General features: G+C 59.9%; 1 protein-coding gene across 1 annotated transcript in view; it reads right to left on the reverse strand.

Annotated features, from left to right (window-relative positions):
• The window catches only part of FAM20C (FAM20C golgi associated secretory pathway kinase), a 36,489-nt gene extending 18,926 nt beyond the window's left edge, over positions 1-17,563 (reverse strand). The window contains exons 1-3 of the mRNA XM_037814050.1: positions 16,501-17,563; positions 14,599-14,777; positions 8,572-8,650 (exon numbers count right to left, since the gene is read on the reverse strand). Of these exons, the coding sequence (XP_037669978.1) occupies positions 8,572-8,650; positions 14,599-14,777; positions 16,501-17,087 (845 nt within the window). The 5' untranslated portion in view covers positions 17,088-17,563. The remainder of the gene's footprint in view (positions 1-8,571; positions 8,651-14,598; positions 14,778-16,500) is intronic.
• Between the last annotated feature and the right edge of the window lie 481 nt (positions 17,564-18,044).

Raw genomic sequence — 18,044 nt, forward strand, 5'->3', positions numbered from 1 at the left:
CCAAGGCCTCAGGCCTCGCAGACCCCTGCCTGCCTCTTTTGCTGCTCAAAACCTATGCTGAAAATGCTGCCGGCCGGGGTAGACCCTCAGCGAATAAGCTGAGTGGACGTGCCAGGCAAGGGGCAGGTTCTAAGACAAGTGGACTTGGTGCCCGCAAGACTCCTCACCCAGGACCTGGGCATCATGCAAAGGGGCCCTCCATGCCTGGGCGAGCAGCTCAGAGCAGAGAGCGCTGCAGCCGCTCGGGTGGGGGTTCACAAGGGCTCTGAGCGGCTTCCTGTGCCATGACCGCGGCCTGACTAAGGGTCTGGCCTGGCCCCCCCGGTCAGGATGCCGGAGCTCACGGCAGACAGGCGGCCCCGCCCCTGCCAGCCCGTGGGTGGTGAGTGCTTGGTGCCCAGCCAGGCCAAGCAGTGGACAAAAGGGCTCCTTGTCCACTTCTGGTCAGGCCCAGGCCTCTGCTGGCTCCGTACCAGTGCCTGGCCATTGGGCAATCTGTTTTCCTTTGAGGCCTGGGTGAGGGCACCTTGGAGAGAACACGAGAAGCATTTCCCAGCAGAGCAGCAAATCCTTGGAAACTCCTAACCTTTCACTAGTCCTCAAAACCCTTTTATTTCCTCAAGGCTTAGCATGTATGGCATGTGCCTAGACGTCTTCCCACCCCCTCCCCCAAGAGAGAGCTCCTACTCACCCCGCAAGACCCAGAGCTCCTACTCACCCTGCAAGACCCAGAGCCCCTACTCACCCCGCAAGACCCAGAGCCCCTACTTACCCTGCAAGACCCAGAGCCCCTACTCACCCTGCAAAGATCTCAAAGACCTCCTAAGGCACCCAACTCAAAGATCTCCTAAGGTTGCTCTGGCAGCTGAGACTCCTCCCTCTTTGCCGTTCCTGCCTCACCAGCCTTAACCAGGTGGCCCCGTGCGTCTCCGTGGATGGGTGCCCAGCACAAAGCAGATGGGGAGACCCATGAACTGCCCTCTGATGTTGTCTAGACAGAGCAGCCTAGCGCCTGGCTAGGAGGATGGCTCCTTAAGTCAGGGGCCTCGCTCTGGAGAGAGAGGGAGCGACCTGCAGCCACACGTAGCCGCACGACATGCCTTGCAGACATCACGTTGAGCAAAGGCGTGCGACACGGAGACTGCAGCTCCAGCCCTGCTGAGACGCGGTGCAAACCGGCTGAGGCAGCCTGTGCCATTGGGAAGCAGCTAGTGCTCAGGCTCCGGGGCTCCGGGGGGCTGGAGGGGCTTCAGGAACCCGGCGCCGGCCACTGGGCTTGCCCAGCTTGTCGATGTCCCCTGAGACGGTCGCTTAGGATTGGTGCGTATTTCCACACGAATGTTACAATTCAATTAAAATGCAAATTTTTAAAAGGTGAGGGAAGAGGAAGCGATGGGAAATTAGTATGTGCCAATAAAATTAAGATTTCATTGAATTTTACTGACACGTAATCTCTCCTTGTACAACTTAAGGAAAAAGAGGCCCCAAGCGGGAACTGACTCACGGGGAGATGAGAACTCTCCTTTGCTGTGGCCTCCAGGCACCGGGCAAAGGGGCTGGGGCCTGCAGGATCCGTGTCTTATTTGGGTGTGCACACGCAGGTGTAGGCAGCAACTGTTGTCACAAGTTAAGGAATTAGGAAATTAATCTGTTCTGACAACATCAGCAACTGTGGTGGCTTCGAGGGAGAATGCTGGCTTTGAGTCCGAGGTTGAGAGCCGACGTGCACACCCCCAACGGACACTGAGGCCAGTTGTTAGCAAGAGCAGGGTGACGGAGCCGGGCCTGCTGCTGGCCGGTGGCCTCGGCAGATCTGCCCCCACTCTGAACCTCGGTCTCCTCTTCTGTCAGAAGGTCTACGGGGTAATAGCACCATCCTGTTGCGTGCCCTGGCTTTGTGCGGGGCCTGTTCTGTTTAAGACCCACCTCAATTCCCTCTGCCTTCCGGCCGGCTGGAGCACAGCTTCTCTTAGGGAACGCGCCATCATCACCCCAGCTTGCACCACGCCCCTTCTCGGCTTCCCACAAAGTCCCTGAGCCTCGGTCACACAGCTCGTTAACCCAGAATTGAAACACCCCACTTCTCGCTCCTGGGAGCCTGGCCTGGAGGTGTGTTTTCTGCAAGCAGGGGCTGGATCCGTGGGCCATGGCACTCAGGACTGAGTCATTTGGCCTCTTCAAGCTGCCCCAGGAGTGCCTGGGTTTTTTCCTTCCTCCCTGAGGCCACTGAAGATGCTTTAAACCCCCAAACACTTGCAAGCCCAGAAGGGTTCTAGCTCCAGGTGACCATGTAACAATTTGGCTCAAACACTGGGAGGAGGCCTGGGTGGTTCTGGTTACTTGGAGATGGTCACAAACAGCCTCGTCCAGCAGGAGGGGCCCGAACCCCGCAGCCAACAGCCCCGGAGGCAGAGCAAGCCAGGTTGGGGGATGCTGGGCCTCCTGGTTTCATTTCCAGCCTGCTTACAGCCACTACCCCCAACACTGCCACTCCTCGATGCACCAGCACCTCCGTCTGAGGTCTGGAGATGACGGTGCGAAGCCGGGCATCCCCAGACCCACGGGTCGCCTCCCCCGAGCTTTCACCACCTTCTTCAGTGTCATCCGGGACCCTCCACGCCCCTTCCCAAGATGATGAGTCTCGGACGGCAGCAACCTCAGGACCATCAAATCCCACTTTGCACAGTGTACGGAAACTGAGGCACAGGGAGGGGAATGAGCTTTACCAGGTCGCACAGCAAGGGGCTGGTGCTGCTGAGACTCGGCCACTGTGCTCCAGGACACTGTGCCCCGGGGCGAGCACCGAGCAGGGCCACCAGCCGCCCAAGCCGGCCCAACCCCACCGCCTCCGCCCCGCGCCCGGGCCAGGCTTTGCTTCTGCCGAGTAGCCCGTGACCCACCCGCCCTGCCCTCTGCCTCCTCCTGGTCCTCCCCTACCCCTGCCCAGCCTCCTCCGGCCGCTCCCTCTCTGCCTCCACCCACTGCTCTTGGGAAGAGCCCCACGCTCCTTCCAGGCCCCAAGTGCCCTGCCCTCCTCGCCTGTCCCTCAGCCTGTGCGCGAGCCCAGAGCTGTCGGACAGAAACTTCCGCACTGGCGGGCATGTTCTACATCCCCGCCATCCGGTCTTACGGTGCTCACTGACCACGGGTGGCCGCTGGGAACTTGCAATGTGGCTGATGTGACTGAGGAGCAGAGTTTTAGATTTGACTTCCTTGAGCCACTGCCGTTTAAATGGCTGTCTTCTTGCAGTCCGCTGTGGAGCGGCCCAGCCTCCAGCCCTCCAGAAACCTCTCCTTCCTCAGGGCCTTTGCCCACAGCCGCTCCTTTGACCAGTCCACACACATCCTTCAGGCCTGGAGAAGCCTCCGAGCTGCCCACCAGGCATCCCCATGGACAGCCACAGTTGCAGCCCAGCACTGAATGCACCACTTCCGCGTTGCCTCGCCACCCGATGCATCCCTATCATGGTGCCCGGGCCTGAGCTGTGCCGGGTGTCCAGTGCCAGCATGAAGCCAGGCCTGGGCTTGGCTAAGGAAAAGTCTTGCCAGAGTCAGCTGCCACCAGGCCTGGGCTGGGCAGCCCACGAGTGTTCCCGGACACTCCTTCCCAAGGAGCAGGTTGGAGTGTGTCGGGAAAAGCCCACGCTGTTTGGTGCACCCAACCCAGCTCTGCTCGGCCTTGCCAAACCACCCTGGCTCCTCTCAGTTTTCCCTTGAGAAACTTTGCACCCTTGCTCCTAAACACGCCAATAAAGCATAGAACTGCCCTTGTTGACAGATGGGTAAACTGAGTTCCAGAGAGGCGGAGGAGTTTCCCAGCAGCCATGTGGCACAAGTGGCCATGTCAGGCCTAGAGCGCTGGACACACCAGTGATGCCAAAACACAGCCAGGTTTCCGTCTCCTACACCACCATTTACTTAAGGGATATTTACTCAACATTGAAAACTTAAATATGACACCAAAATGCAAGCAACAGAAGAAAATATAAACTTGACATCCTCTAAATTAAGAACTTTGTGCATCAAGGGACACCATCAACAAAGTGAAAAGAGAAATCACATATTGGACAAAGGATATTGTGCCAGTTGGGATGTATTATGTCCCCCCAAAAGCCATGTTCTTTAATGCAATCTTGTGGGGACAGATGTATTACTGTTGATCAGCTGGAGTCTTTTGAGTGAGTGTTTCCATGGAGATGTGACTCAATCAACTACAGGTGAAATGTTTGATTAAATTATTTCCATGGAGATATGGGCCCCACCCATTCAGGGTGGGTCTTGATTTAATCATTGGAGTCCTATAAAGGAGCTGACAAACAGAAGGAGCTCAGAGCAGCTGAGAGGGACATTTTGGAGAGAAGCTATGAGCTGACACTGATGCTGACACTTGGAGAAGCTTGGAGATATTTGGAGATGCTGGCCCAGAGTTTGTTCTGGAGAAGCTAAGAGAGGACGCTGATGCTTCGATGCACAGGAGCTGAAGAAGCTAAGAGAGACCAGAGGCATTATGAAAAAAGCCACTTTGAAACACAACCCAGGAGGAAAGGACCAGCAGATGCCAGCCATGTGCCTTCCCAGCTGACAAGTGTTCTGGATGCCCTTGGCCTTCCTTCAGTGAAGGTCTCCTCTTGTTGATGCCTTAGTTTGAACACTTTTATGGCCTCAGAACTGTAAATTTGTAACCTAATAAATCCCCTTTATAAAGCCAGTCCATTTCTGATACTTTGCATAATGGCAGCATTAGCAAACCAAAACAGACACATATTAGAATATACAAAGGACTATTACAATTCAATAATAAAAGGACAAACAATCAAATTTAAAAATGGGCAAAGGATCTGAATAGACGTTTCTCCAAAGAAGACAAAAATGGCAAGAAAGCACATGAAAAGCCGCTTGACATCTTCACCCACCAGGGAAATGCAAATCAGGATGGCCAGAATAATTCAGATAGAAACAAGTGTTGGTGAGGATAAGGGAAGCTGGACCCTTGCTCGCTGTGGTGGAGACGTAAAATGGTGCAGCTCCCCTGGAAACCGTCTTCTGCGCCCCAAAAGTTAAACCCAGGTGCACACCCACGAGAACGACGGCGTCCAGACCAAAGCTTGTACACGACCGTTCACCGCAGCCGCACATTGGGAGAAGCCGGCAGTCCATCGCTCACAAGGAGACGCAGGAGGGTCACGCACAGCGGGCTCACCCGGCCGTGACAGGGACACGGCGAACCCTGGAGAGTTCCTGAGTGTATGATTCCATCTACACGAAATGCCCAGAGCAGGCGAAGCTGTAGAGACAGAATGGATTGAGGTGGCCAGGGTCCGGGGGCGGGGGAACGGGGGTGATAGCTATGGGGCTCGGGGCTTCTTTTGGGGGTGAATGCACTAAAAAGCGCTGAACTCCACACACCACGTGCCCTGCGTGGGATGACACAATCAATCAAGTTGTTTCTAAAAGATGCTGAAGTACGCACTTCAGTCGAACCTTAAAGCAAGGATACCAATGTGCCAATTAGATATGTTTTTCAACATCCTTTTAAAAAAATCTGTGATTTAACATTCTAAACGTCAGCACCGGCCTGGAAATGACTGGAGCCGCCCCTCGTGGCCCCTCATGGCCTCTCTTCTGGACCCCCCCATCTGCCTCCTGGAAGTCGCTGGACGGAAAGAAACTGCCCAGCTAATTAATTCATCGTGCTTTGCTGACAAGGCACAAGCATCGTGGGCTCAGGGAAGTGTGTCCATCTTAAAGAGAACTATTAATCACGGTTGCTAATTTTTTAACGTGGTGGTCAGAAACCACAGCTGGTTTTCTACTCAAACCACAGCCGTTTGGGAGCAGAAACTGTGAGCGAAGCCACCCCTCGTGCCCCTCAGAGGACAGCACGGCAGCCGGCACAGGCTGCTGTCGAGGGCCGAGAACTGGCCAGCGGAGAGGCTGGGGCCAAGCCCCCGGAGCGGCAGGAGAGGAGCCGCGGGACCCCGCGCTGCGCCCGCCCCAGGCCGCGAGGCCCTCCGTCCGCCCACGGAACAGCGCCAGGAGCCCGGAGCCTGGAGCCGGAATCACCCTCGCCTGTCCGGACGGCGCGGCCGCGACAACAGGCCTGTGCCCCAGAGCGTGGCCCAGCAGGCCCCGCCACGCCCGCACCCGGGGGGCTGCAGGCCCCTTTCAATGCCTCTAATCACCATCTTTTTTCTGTTTTTACTAATTACGGTTGGATGTTCTAACTCCTCACAGAGGAGACACCCTGCAAAGGGTCACGCAGGGACACAGCAGCAGTGGGGAGGGACCTGGAGCCCAGAACCCGGCTCCGTCTGAGTCTCCAGAGGCCCCTGCGTCACCAGGCGGCAGGGACCCCCTTCCAGCCTCCGAGCAGCCCTGCACAGCTGGACTCTGCCGGGCTCTGGACAAGGTCCATCGCGGGGCGGGAGGCGCGCATCTCACAAGGCTGGGGCTGCACCCCAGATGCGCTGTCATTTTCAACTGTGATCCCGTGCCAGCAGCCGGGCACCCACCCAGACCCCTTTTCCATTCTCTACGCAGACCACTGCCTGCCCCCCACCCCTGCATCTCCGGCACGACAATGCCCCCACAAGGCTGGGGGCTGCTCGATCCTGGCAGCTGGGTCCTCCTCAGAGGGACAGAGAACACTGAGCAAACCGAGGAAGCAGGAAAGTTCCGGGAGGAGCCACGCCAGCCCTGAGCCCCCACTGGGCTCGCTGCCCCCACATCCCACCTGGGGGTTCCGGGGCCCTGTGAGCCAGGCGGCTGCTCCCCCCAGCCCCTTCCCGTACAGAGCCCCACAGAGCAGAGGATGGTTTCACTTCCACACACAGAAACGAGGAAATGGATGTGATGTCCTGACTCCCCAGCACGGACGCGACTTCGGTATAGATCCACCAGCTGCCTGCGACCCGGCAGCCGGAGTGGGCAGCTCTCGAGCCCCATCCCACCCCGCATCCAGTCGCTCCAGCCTCCCAAGCTCCGGGAGTTCTCGGCGATGTCCCCAGGCCGGGGTCCTGGCAGTGACCCCCATTCAGGGAGCACACGTAGCTCTACGGCAGGCCCTGGGCAGGGGTCCAGCAGTCACCCCATATGCCTGTCCAGGAGCACTGGCCATACAAACATCCTCAACCACAAGGCTGCAAACCAGCAGCCGTGTTCTGTTTGACCTGCAAAGTACTTAAATGCTTCTGAATTAGTAACCACCATTTTTAAAAATTTGGAGATTGTTAAACAGAGAAAAAAGTCCCTATGTGTAACTTAACTTGAAACTTAGAAGTCAGGCCTGCTTCTCTGGATGCTCGTGACCTGGTGAACCAGCAGGAGGCCCGCCCCTCAGAGGGCCACACATGGCAGCTCGCCACAGTCCCCGCCCAGCCCTGCTGCCCACCCTCCCAAGGACTTGCAGGGCTCCTTGGGCACTCAGGCTTGTAACCCTGCTTTAAACACAATGAAATCTCTCCTGCCTCATCCGGGGCTGACAAAGATGGCAGCACAGTCTTGGTCGACTTGGGATATCACCAGAGTGGACCACAGATGCACGTCCTGAGTTTCCTGGGAGTGTCTGGCTTCCAAGTCCCCCGACTCCACCATTCCCAGACATTTTCATGTGCCATGAAGGGCCTCAAATAGCTACTTTGGTAACACAGTTTCCATTTTATCTAGAACAGAGCAAATAATGGCTCAGTGGATCAAACCCAGCCCTCTGCCTAATTTTATAAATAAAATTATGATGGTCAATTTTCTGTATCAAGTTGGCCAGGTTATGGTGTTCAGTTGTCTGGTCAAACTCCGGCCTGATTGTCACCATGAGAGCACTTCATAGATGGACTTGCATCTATATTCAGTCAGTTGCATCTACAGTTGATTGCATCTACAATCAACAAAGGCCATTGCCCTCAGTCATGAAGGGGTTCTCCTCAACCAGTCTGAAGTCTTAAAAACCAGAGCTGAGATTTCACTTTTATCACAGTTTCCAGTTTGCGGCCTGCCCTATGGAATTTGGACTTAGCAGCTCCAACAGTGGTGAGTGCCAATTCCTATAATCTCTGTCTTACCTACCTACCTACCTACTTACCTACCTACCTATCTAGCACCTACCTAAACCCTGTCAGTTCTGGTTCTGTTTCCCTGGGGATACTTCATACAGAAGTTTTACTAGCAAACAACTATGGCCATTCGTTCACGTACCTACATGTGGTCTACGGCTGCTCCCCAGTGAGGACAGCAGAGCCAAGACCCTCAGGCCCCCACTCCCAGCCCTTCATGGGAAAAGTCTGCCAGCTCCTGATGCAGAACGGGGGAGGCCCGCTAAGGAGGGAAAGCCTGGGTTCCTGTTTCAGATGAAAGACTCATTCCCCTTGGGGTGAGAGTGGCCTGCTGGTCGGTTTCCCACCGTACGATAAGAGATGAGGCCTCGGAGCAGAGGGGAAGGGTCAAACGCAGGGTCACACTTCAGCCATTTTGGTGAGAACGAGCCTCGGAGCATGAGGTTTCCCCCAGAAGTGCGGGGCCTGCCGGCTGCTGCTCCAGCACCAGCCTCCGCTGCCCCCCGCCCCCACAGGCACTTACTTCATGGGTTTGAACAGCGCTTGCCCGTAGTTCTGGAACGTCATGATGAGCTTCAGCTGAGTGCCCCCTGACTTCATGGCTGCAGGGGGGAGAGAGACAGTCACTCGCGGCATTGGACCCTCCCCTTCCCAGGAGGGAAAGCGCCAGCTCATTCCCAATTCAGATCCCACGGGCCGGACCCCTGCCCCAGAGGACAACCTGGCCCTCCGGATGCGGCTGGGTACCCTGTTCTGCTGGGAAGTTTGGGCTCTGCTGCAGCCATGGTCCTTCCTGAGACTCCCCTCCTGACCACTGGGCACCAGAGCTGGGCGCAGGGTCCCTCGAAGAGTCCCACCCACAGACCAAGGGGCTTCCTCCCTTACCTCCACGCACAAAACACATTCGTGCACGCCCCCACACACAAAACACACTTGTGCACGGGCACAGACACTCAGCTGCAAGGGGTCAGCAGAGCATGTGCTGGGGATGGGAGGCCCCATGGTCAGCCAGGGAAGGACGCCCTGGGAAGGGACATTTAAGCCACCCTCCGAAAGAAGAGGAGTCCTCGGCCTTGGAAGCACAGAGGAAAGAGCAGCCAGGCAGAGGGAGAAGCAAGTCCATAGTCCTTGAGGAAGGAGAGAATGTGGCCAGTCTGAGGTGCTGGAAGGCACTGGTGGCTGGAACATCCCGTTGAATGTGGTTGGTGAGACTGAGTCCAGAGAGGAAAGGATCACCCTACAATGGTTAGTCTCAAGGGTTCACTGGGCTAGGTTATGGTACCCATTTGGTTGGTCACACTACAAAGGTATTTCTTAGATGGGATTGTATCTACAATCACTTGATTGCATCTACAATCAACAAAGGAGCTTGCCCACAACAATGTGGGAAGTCTCCTTCCAATCAGTCAGAGGTCCTAAAAGCCAGAACTGAGGGTTTCAGAGGTGAGAAAGAATTTCTGCCTCAACTTCAACATTGGCTCTTGCCAGGATTTCCAGCCAGCATCTCCTGTATCAGCGTTTCCAGCTTGTACCCTGCCCTAGGGAGTTCAGGCTTGTTAGCCCCCACAGTTGCACAAGCCAATTCCTTATAGTAAATCCCTCTCTCCCCATGCTCCTCCCCTTGAGAAGGTGACAGGGAGTGAAAGCAGAGCGGGTGGAGTCAAGGCCCTTCAAAGATGCAGGGAGGCAGTGGGGAGAGGAGGGCAGATAGCTGGCTTGCAGGTTTGTGGAAGATGGACAAAGAGCCCCCTTTGGGCCAGGCAGGGCGTGGGGGGCTGGATTGGGCAGGGCCAGGACTGGGAGACCCTGAGAGAAAGCAGACTTTGGAAGTGGGTCACGACTGAGGGGGACATGGAGCCTGGGAGAAGGCATGGAGAGAACAGTGAGCAGCGGGTCCCACCCTCCGAGTGCTTGGCAGCACCCGGCATGCCCTGGAAAGAGCCGGGCACGAGAGTGAAGCCTGAGTCCTCCTGGTGGCTCTCGCTGCCTCGGGGAGCCATGGCCCAGCCCTCTGGCCAGGGCGCCCGCCTGCCCACGCGCCCCACTCCTCGCTCTGCAGCGTCTGCTCCGGACACCGGCTCGACTTCCCGGCTGTATTTGAATGAGCCTAATCCTGGCATCCGGTGGACGGGGCTGAAGTCACGGCTGCCCCAGACCAGCTTTGTCACCGCGGGTGTGTCGCCGATGTCTCTGAGCTCGCTTTGCTCCAAAAATGCGGGAAATAACTGCAAGGCCCGACCCCAGGGACAGGTGAGGAGCACGGGGGTTCCCGCTCAAGAGAGAGCTGTGTGGCACACAAGGGTGTGGAGTGAGTAGTAATCTGGCCGGGTTTTATTACTGAGCAGCTTATAGCATACGGTGCTCTGTCCAACCTTCTCTTTAGAGAAATCTAAAGTGCCTGGAGGAATTTGGAGGTGGAGGCACTTGGCACTTCTCTCTTAAGATTGGAACTGCAGAGGGTTTTAATTTTCTATTTTTCCCTTATCTGTGTTTCCTAAATTTCTAAAATGAACATTTATTACATTTTTAATAAGATGAAAACAGAAGAGATTATAAAAAATTAGTGGCCCAATTGAGCCCCACTTGACGTCTCCTTCCCTTCAAATGACTGGGGTCACTGGATTTAATCATTCCTCCTGGCCAGTTGGAGCCCGTCAGCTCTTCTCAGGGCTTGCAATCCTGATGCAATAACAAAGTATTAGGCAGGGCCCGTGAGGAATTAAAGGGCATTAAAAGCTCACCAGGCACGAGGACCTGGGCGAACTGTCCCGGCCGTCCCACCATGGTCCCGCCAAGCCCCGCAGGTGAGAGATGCACTGAGGCCGCCGGGGCTGGACAGAGGCCTGCACTCGCCCAGGGGCAGCTGAGGAGTGAGCTCCGGAGGGGGGCGCAGCCAGGTCTTGAGATGCAGGGGCACAGTTCAGGGAACGGCGACTTGAGGGGCCCCGGGCCCCACTGCCGGGACAGGAGGTGGGAGCAGTGCCACCCCAGGGGCTGGGGTGGGGTCCTGCCTAACTAGCCAGGAGTCCCATGCCTGGCCCCAGGTGTCTGTGAGGAAGGCCCCTCTGTTCCTCGGAGCTCCTGAGCCTGCCGGTCCTGGATTCTGGGAGGCTGTTCTCCTCCTTTGGCAGAGCAGTCAGTGTCCAGGACTTCTGTGCTGAGGAATTGCTTTTTCTTTGTTCTGGCACGTTCTCCAAACTGTGGACTGTCCTCAAACTGGATGGGGCCATTGTGAAACCTGTATTTCAGACCAGAGGCTGGCCCAAACCCTCATATACCAGTGTGAAATGTAGCTTTTCCCTTTTTCTTTTCTTTCTTTTTTTTTTTTTCGAAGTAATTCCAAGTACAGAGTGCTTAACTGTGTCATTTTTTTCTTTGCATCCATAGTTGTGCATGATAGCAATTTAATTATCACGCCCAAGCCGCGGGGTCTTTAACCTGAACAGCAGTGGTAACATTCCGAGCCTCGTTACCAGCCAGGAGCCGCTACAAACACACTTTCCCGCCCGAGTCCTGCCAACATGCCCAAGTGGCTCCGAGCAAGTGGGAAGGGCCTCATGGAATTGCTCTGACTGCGCTGTTTGGTCTCACGGCGGAGGTAGGGTCTGCCCACCGCAGCCCGCAGAGCCCGGCTTGCAGGGGCTTGGGTTTCGGTGTCTCTGCAGCTCTATAAATTTACTCTTCTTTCCGAGGCCACCACGGTAGGTCATGGGGACTTCCGTGTCTGTCTTCCCTCTTGTCCATTTTGTGCCCAACAGGGGGAGGCTGGAGTACTGTGGCCGGACCTGTCACCTGCAGGGACCTGCTCTGGGCTCCCTGAGGAGCTCTGGGTCGGGCAGGGGCAGGGGCAGGGGCAGGGGCAGGGGCCCCACCCAGGGCTTCCGGGCTCCACACCTGCCCAGGGGCAGCTGCCCCAGGCAGTGGATTTTTGTCTGAAACCAATGACGGGAAGCTCCTGCTCAGCAGCCTCAGCTGTGTGGGTCAGCAGGGGCGGCCAGGGGGGTGGGCTGGGGGTGGGCACGTGGCGTCTCTGGGACAGAGCGACCTGCCCCTTGAGTGCTGGCCCCTGTGAGCAGCACCCTGGGGTCCTCTCTGCCTGCCCCATGGCATGATTTCTGCTTTCTGGGGAAGGGGAGCTTTCCAAAGGCAGGCAGCAGGACCCCGAGCTCACTGGGGAGCTGCTCACTGGCTTGGGGTCTCCTGGCCCCCGGCAGGGCGACAGCGGGGCAGGGCATCCAGGCCGAGGCCCTGTCCCAGGCTGGGCACTCTGCACTCACTCTCTAAAGCCACAGCAGGCCGTGGAGCAGGTGTGTAGTCCCTTCTGGGGGACAGGCGTGTGGGGATTGTATCACAGACACCAGCGAGAGCTCGAGGGGCCGGGACACCCCGGGCGGGGCTGTGCTTCAGGGGGACACCGAAGGGAGAGAAGCGAGGCCCACAAGGCTCAGGCCGAGGCCGGCTCTGCTGCCGACCGAGGTGCGCGTGGACGGCAGCTACCCCTGTACTCCAGGCAAGAAACCCGAGGGCGAGGACCCCGCAGCACCCAAACCCCGGGGGGACGGAGGTGTGGTGGACAGGCAGCCTGTGCTGGGGGCAGGCGAGACCCCCTCAGGAGCCTTCCTCAGACCCAGCCTGGCCCATGCAGCCTCCCCAAGGGGTTCTGTCCACCAAGCTGGGGGTCAGGAGCCTGGGTGCCATGGCTGGACAGCTGGATTGGAAATGTGAGGACCCAAGGGGGCCGGAATCCTAGGGCCGGGCTCAGGGAGGACAGCAGCTGTGCAGGGGACCCCTCTCCATGCCCGGCCCTGAGGCCCCGCCCCCAGCCCCCACCCCTGAGGCCACGCCCCAGAAGCCCTACCCTGAGTCTGTGCCCCAGAGGCCCCGCCCCTGATTCCCCTTCCCACGGAAGCCCCACCCCCTGGCCCCGCCCCCAGGGCCCCTCAGCGCAGGTGTCCAGGGAAGGCGGGTGGAAGGTAGAGCAGACCCGGGGCGCAGACGGTCCCACCCGCCTCAGAACCCGTGAGCCGCACGCACCAGGCACTCGGTATCCCCAAAGCGTGCCTGCGTTCACCCCTTATCCTACCCTGGCGGCCATCCCAATGGATAGATGGGGAAACTGAGGTAGAGACACAACCACACAGGCAGCGGCAGAGGAGGCTGCCTTCACTGCACTTCCCTAAAACCCTGTCTCCTTTTCCCGGAAAGCCCTGTCCTCCCTGCCCCCAGCTCGGGTGAGGAGTCTGAGCTGCTTCTAAAGGCCCGGTGGGAGGGGACCCCCCGAAGGCTCTCCTCGCCCCCCCTCGTGGACATCGCCCCATCTCTAAGGGCTCCCAGAACTCAGGTCCGCTGGGCTCTTCCCCAACATCCCACTGCCCAGAAAGGAGCCCGGAACACAGCAGGTACTCGAGAAAGCGGCCGGGGGTGGTTGAGCTGGCGATGTGCAGGCCACCCCTGTGCTCAGCAGAGAAAGGGAACCCCGCCGACGCCCGAGCCCTGCAGGCATGGTGGGGCAGGGACGGTGGGGCCCGGGCGGGGCCCCTCGACTCCTCCCAGGACTGCAGGGCAAGCGGGAGGGAGCCAGGAAGGGCAAGAGGAGCTCCCAGCACCTGACAGAGCTGGCGGCCCAGGTGCCTGGCCCTGCCCTGCTCGGATTCTCACCCTCCACCCCCCGCCCTGCAGAGCCCAGGGAGCCTCCCCAGGCCACCGCCCCCCGCCTCCGCCTCTGGCCCCATCACCGGTGACTAACCGGACATCGCCCACGGCTGGGAACAAAGCAGAGCCTGCACCCGAGCTGCAGCTGCACGTCTCCCGCCCGCAGTCCTCGGAGGCCCTTTGTGTCCAACTCAGCAGACAGCGCAGGGCCGGGAGACGCCTCCCACAAGCCCCCGCAGGGACCCTCGCAGGCTCCCTTACGGGCACCCACGCGGCCTGGGAAATCCAGGGCTCCTCCTCTGCTCTGCGGGCGGGTCACTGGCGGGAGTGCAGGTCGGGGGGCAAGGGCCGCGGTGGGGGGACCCAGGACCGAGGGTGCATCCTGGCAGAACTGGGCCGGCCTGGACCTGCCCGTGAACGGGACTTTATTTGGAAAAGATGGAACCAAGCGAAGATGAGGCCACGCCGGAGCAGGGTGGGCCGGGATCCAACGTGCTGTGTCCTTATAAGGAGAGGAGCGGGAGGCACAGCCGGGAAGGCCACAGGCCCAGGAGCCTCCGGGGCCAGAAGAGACGGAAGGAGCCTCCGGGAGCCTCCGAGGGAGCGCGGCCCCCACCTTGACCCCTGGCCTCCGGAGCGTGAGGGAATGAACTGCTGCCTTTCCGGCCCCTGTTCGTGGTACCTGTCATGGCGTCCCAGAAGCCAGCCCTGTGCCCCCTGCGGCCCCCGCGGTGAGGGGTGAGGAACCCCCCACTTGCTCGCCCTGGTAGCAGAACAGCCCGCGGTCGGCTGGCAGGCCCCGAGGATGCCCCTTCCCCCCTCAAGGCCACGGCACAAATGGCTCCTGCAGGCCAAGCTCCCCGAACTCTCCCTGGCAGGACGTGCGCAGGGCACCTACCGACACTGGTGATCCTCTGGGAGCCGAGGTCACGCAGCAGCGCGTCAATTGCCGGGTTGTGTCTCGAGTAGAGCTCATACCGGTTAATGCCGATGTGGAATTTTAGCCAGTTGGGATAGGTGTCCACAGCTGTCTCCCCGGTGGGCAAGAGCTCTTCGCCTTCGTTGCCTTCTTGTGGCCTTGAGAAAACCAAGAAGAAAAAATTACATATATGTGTTCCTCCAGCTTGGCCAATAGCCAACCAAAAAAGGACAGAGTAGCAAGATCCGCAGGCTTTGGATGAACGTTGGTCACCGATGCCAAGGTGGCACCTCGGAGTCAAGCAGACGCGGATTTATTGGAAAGTCCTCCCTCTGCCCCAGGAGATGGGGCCACGTCTGCACCTCCTCCATGGCAGTGTTCTCCCCACTCATAACCCACCTAAAGGCCCATGGGTCCTGTTTACTGTCTGCAGACTCCACGGACGAGCTGCAGCTACAGGAAGACTAAGGCCAGGGCGTCTGCTCCATCCCCTGCTGGCTCAGCCCAGGGGCCGCTGGGTCCTGAAGGCTCCAGACACTGCGACGGCCTTGGGCGATGCTGCTGGCTGCAGCCACAGATGCACCCGGTCTGGCTTCCCACTTTTGTTCCAGCCCAGGGGTAGGGATGATGCAAGACGCTAAATTTGATTTTAATTAGTGCGGTCTTGGGTGGGGAGACAGGAGGGAGGCAGGCGCTGGCTCCAGCTCCAAATGGACAACCCGCCCCCCACTTGCCTGTCCCGCGTCCCTGGGGGTCAGCGTGTGGGAGGACAGACAGACTCTCAGTTGCCTACAGGCTGGGGGAAAATGTGCACCCTCTCTTAGAGTTGATTCCCCTGCAAGGGAGGCCCTTCTGGGCCCAAGTTCTGCCCTATGATGGGCAAAGGAGGGGCTCGAAGACTCCCAGAACCCCCACCCCAGCCGCTGACCGCTCGCTGCTGTCATGTGAGCAGCCACAGGCCAGGACACTGCTCCGGTTCTCCAGCTGCTGAGAATTTTCTTGACTCTGGGCAGCAAAGCCCAGATGCTTCCCAATGCCATGGTGTGTCAGACAGAAACACTGGGCCTGGGCAGATGTCAAGGAGGCAGGATTTGCAGTAGATGTTTGGGAAATCTGGTCTTCCCCCTCTGTTGCTTGGGTAACCTTTTGCAGGTGGTTATTTATTCTGGCTGTGGCAGTAGTTAATATTTCACTCCGCTGGGTTGCAGCATCTGCTTATTTTGAACTGGGAGGCTGGGAGGAGGGCCTTGGCGTGGGTGTGTGTGCAGGGGGCACAGTTTAAACCAGGACAGTTGAAAACGATGCTCTTGGGAAGGCTCCTCTCCACCCTGCCTGCTGCCCAAGGCCCACCGCTCTCCAGCACACTCCTCGTCATACTCTGTTTTCAGTGACTGGTTTTAAAAGTCTTGGGCACAGCGGCATCCACCCAGAACACTGTCCCACCTTCTGAAGGCCAGGCAGCCCTGCAGCTGCCCGGGAAAGGCCACGCTCCGTCCCTTGCTCTCCAGCTCCTGCCTTCCCTGCCAATTCCATGTCCAGGGCCTGGCAGGGCAGCACTGCCTGCTTTTCACTGGGTGCTCCTGTCCCATGGACACACTCTGCCCTGGCCGTGGGTCCCGCTTCACCTTCCACATGGGTAGCCACAAGGAGCAGCTCCCAAACCACCAGCACCTCCTTCTCCCGAAGGTGGTCGCTCCAGACAGAGGTGGCGCCTGGACCACAGGGTCGCGGCGTTCCCCTTCTCCTGGGGCCTCTGAACCTTGGGGCAGGTTTGCACAGCTGGTGTGCAAGGTCAATTTGGGGAACTCGTCATCACCAACCCCTCAACGGGCCTTCTGGACCCCAGCACCTGGCATGCCAGCCCGGAATGTTTCCACTTACCAGTCAGGGTTCTCGGCGGCCTTGGGATTGAATCTGATATCACTGTTCACGTTAAACAAGACGTCGTCCTCAGTCAGCGGCGGGACTGCGACCCGGTAGAGGGGGTGTTCGAACAGCCTGGCCAGGAGGGAGCCATCGGAGCTTGGGCCCGGGGGCGGCGCGGACCTGCGGGGACCCGGGTCGCGGAGCAGCGGCCGGGGCGCGGGGGCGCGGGAGCGCGGGGCGCCAGGGTCCCGGCCGCGCAAGGCGCCTTCGGCCGGCTCGGCCGCAGGCGGCAGCTTCTCCAGCGAGTGGGACGTGAGGTTGGAGGCCGGGTCCGAGCTGAAGTCCTGAAGGATGCGCAGCGTGTGCTTGTTGGGCCAGCCCGCGGCGGCGGCGGCGGAGGCCGGGGGCTCCCCCGCGAGGCCCCGCGGCTGGGCCCAGCCGGAGGCCGCCGCCTCGGCCGCGGACCGCGCGCACGAGCAGCCGGGCCCCGCCGCGGGCCGCTCCAGCTTGGGCAGCAGGTCGAGCACGATGTGCAGCGCGCAGGCCGCCAGGAACACCATCAGGATGAGCACGCGGAACCTGCGCGCCAGGATCATCTTCATCGCCGCGTGCTGGGGCTCCGGGTGCCCCCTCTAGCCTCGGCTCCACGCGAACCCGGCGCCCCGAGGGGCAAGGTCCATCCGGAACAGCTACCAGCCTCGGGGCTGCTTCTGGAGGAGGGCGCCCGCCGCCGAGGCTCCCGCAAGCAGGGCCATCTCGGATCGCTCCCCCTAGGCGTCTCTGGAGCCGCAGAGTCCCCTTCCTTCGTCCGCCGAGCTCGGGTCTCCGGGGCCGCGCGGCTCATCGGGCGCGTGGGGACCCGAGGCGGCTGCCCATCCCCGGCCGGGCGGCGGACCCGAGGTAGCTGGAGGCGACCCAAATCCGCGGAGCGATCCCTCCGTGCACTCCGATCCCGGTGCAGGCGGAGAAGGGCCCGGCTCTCTCTGGTTGCCGCCCCAGAGGGGGACGGGAGGAGGGACGCGGAGAAGAGGGAGGAGAATGGGAGGAGGAGGTGGGCGCGGTGAGAGGAGGAGAGAAAAAGACGGAGGAGAAAGACGCCGGGGGCGCACGGACCGGCAAGCAGAAGAGGCCCGGGGCAGGTGCAGAGCCGTGTCCCGGAGCGCCCGCCCCGCAGCCCGAGCCTCTCGGGACGTCCCCGGCCGGGCCGGTAAATACCGCGACCCGCGGAGCCGCCCCCCGCGTCAGCGCCTGCAGATTGGCGGAGCCCGAGAGAGCCGCGGCCGAGGCGCCCGGCCCCGCTCCTCCTTCCTCCCTCCGCCCCCAGCCGCGCCCGCGAGGCCTCCGCAGCTCCGGCCGGCCGAGGAGAGGGCGCTCCTTTCCCGGGTTCGCGGGGAGGACGCAGGGGGAACCCCGACAGGGGGGGCGGGAGTGGGGTGGGGCGCAGCGCAGGGTGGCGGCGCCGAGCTGCCGCGGGCACCGCCGAGCCGGGCACTCGGGCCCGGCCCCTTCTCCCGGAACCCCGCCCTGGCCGGCCGCGCTCGGCTGCTCGGCTCCTCCTA

The sequence above is a fragment of the Choloepus didactylus genome, chromosome 21, assembly GCF_015220235.1.
Source record: "Choloepus didactylus isolate mChoDid1 chromosome 21, mChoDid1.pri, whole genome shotgun sequence".
Lineage (NCBI taxonomy): Eukaryota > Metazoa > Chordata > Mammalia > Pilosa > Megalonychidae > Choloepus > Choloepus didactylus.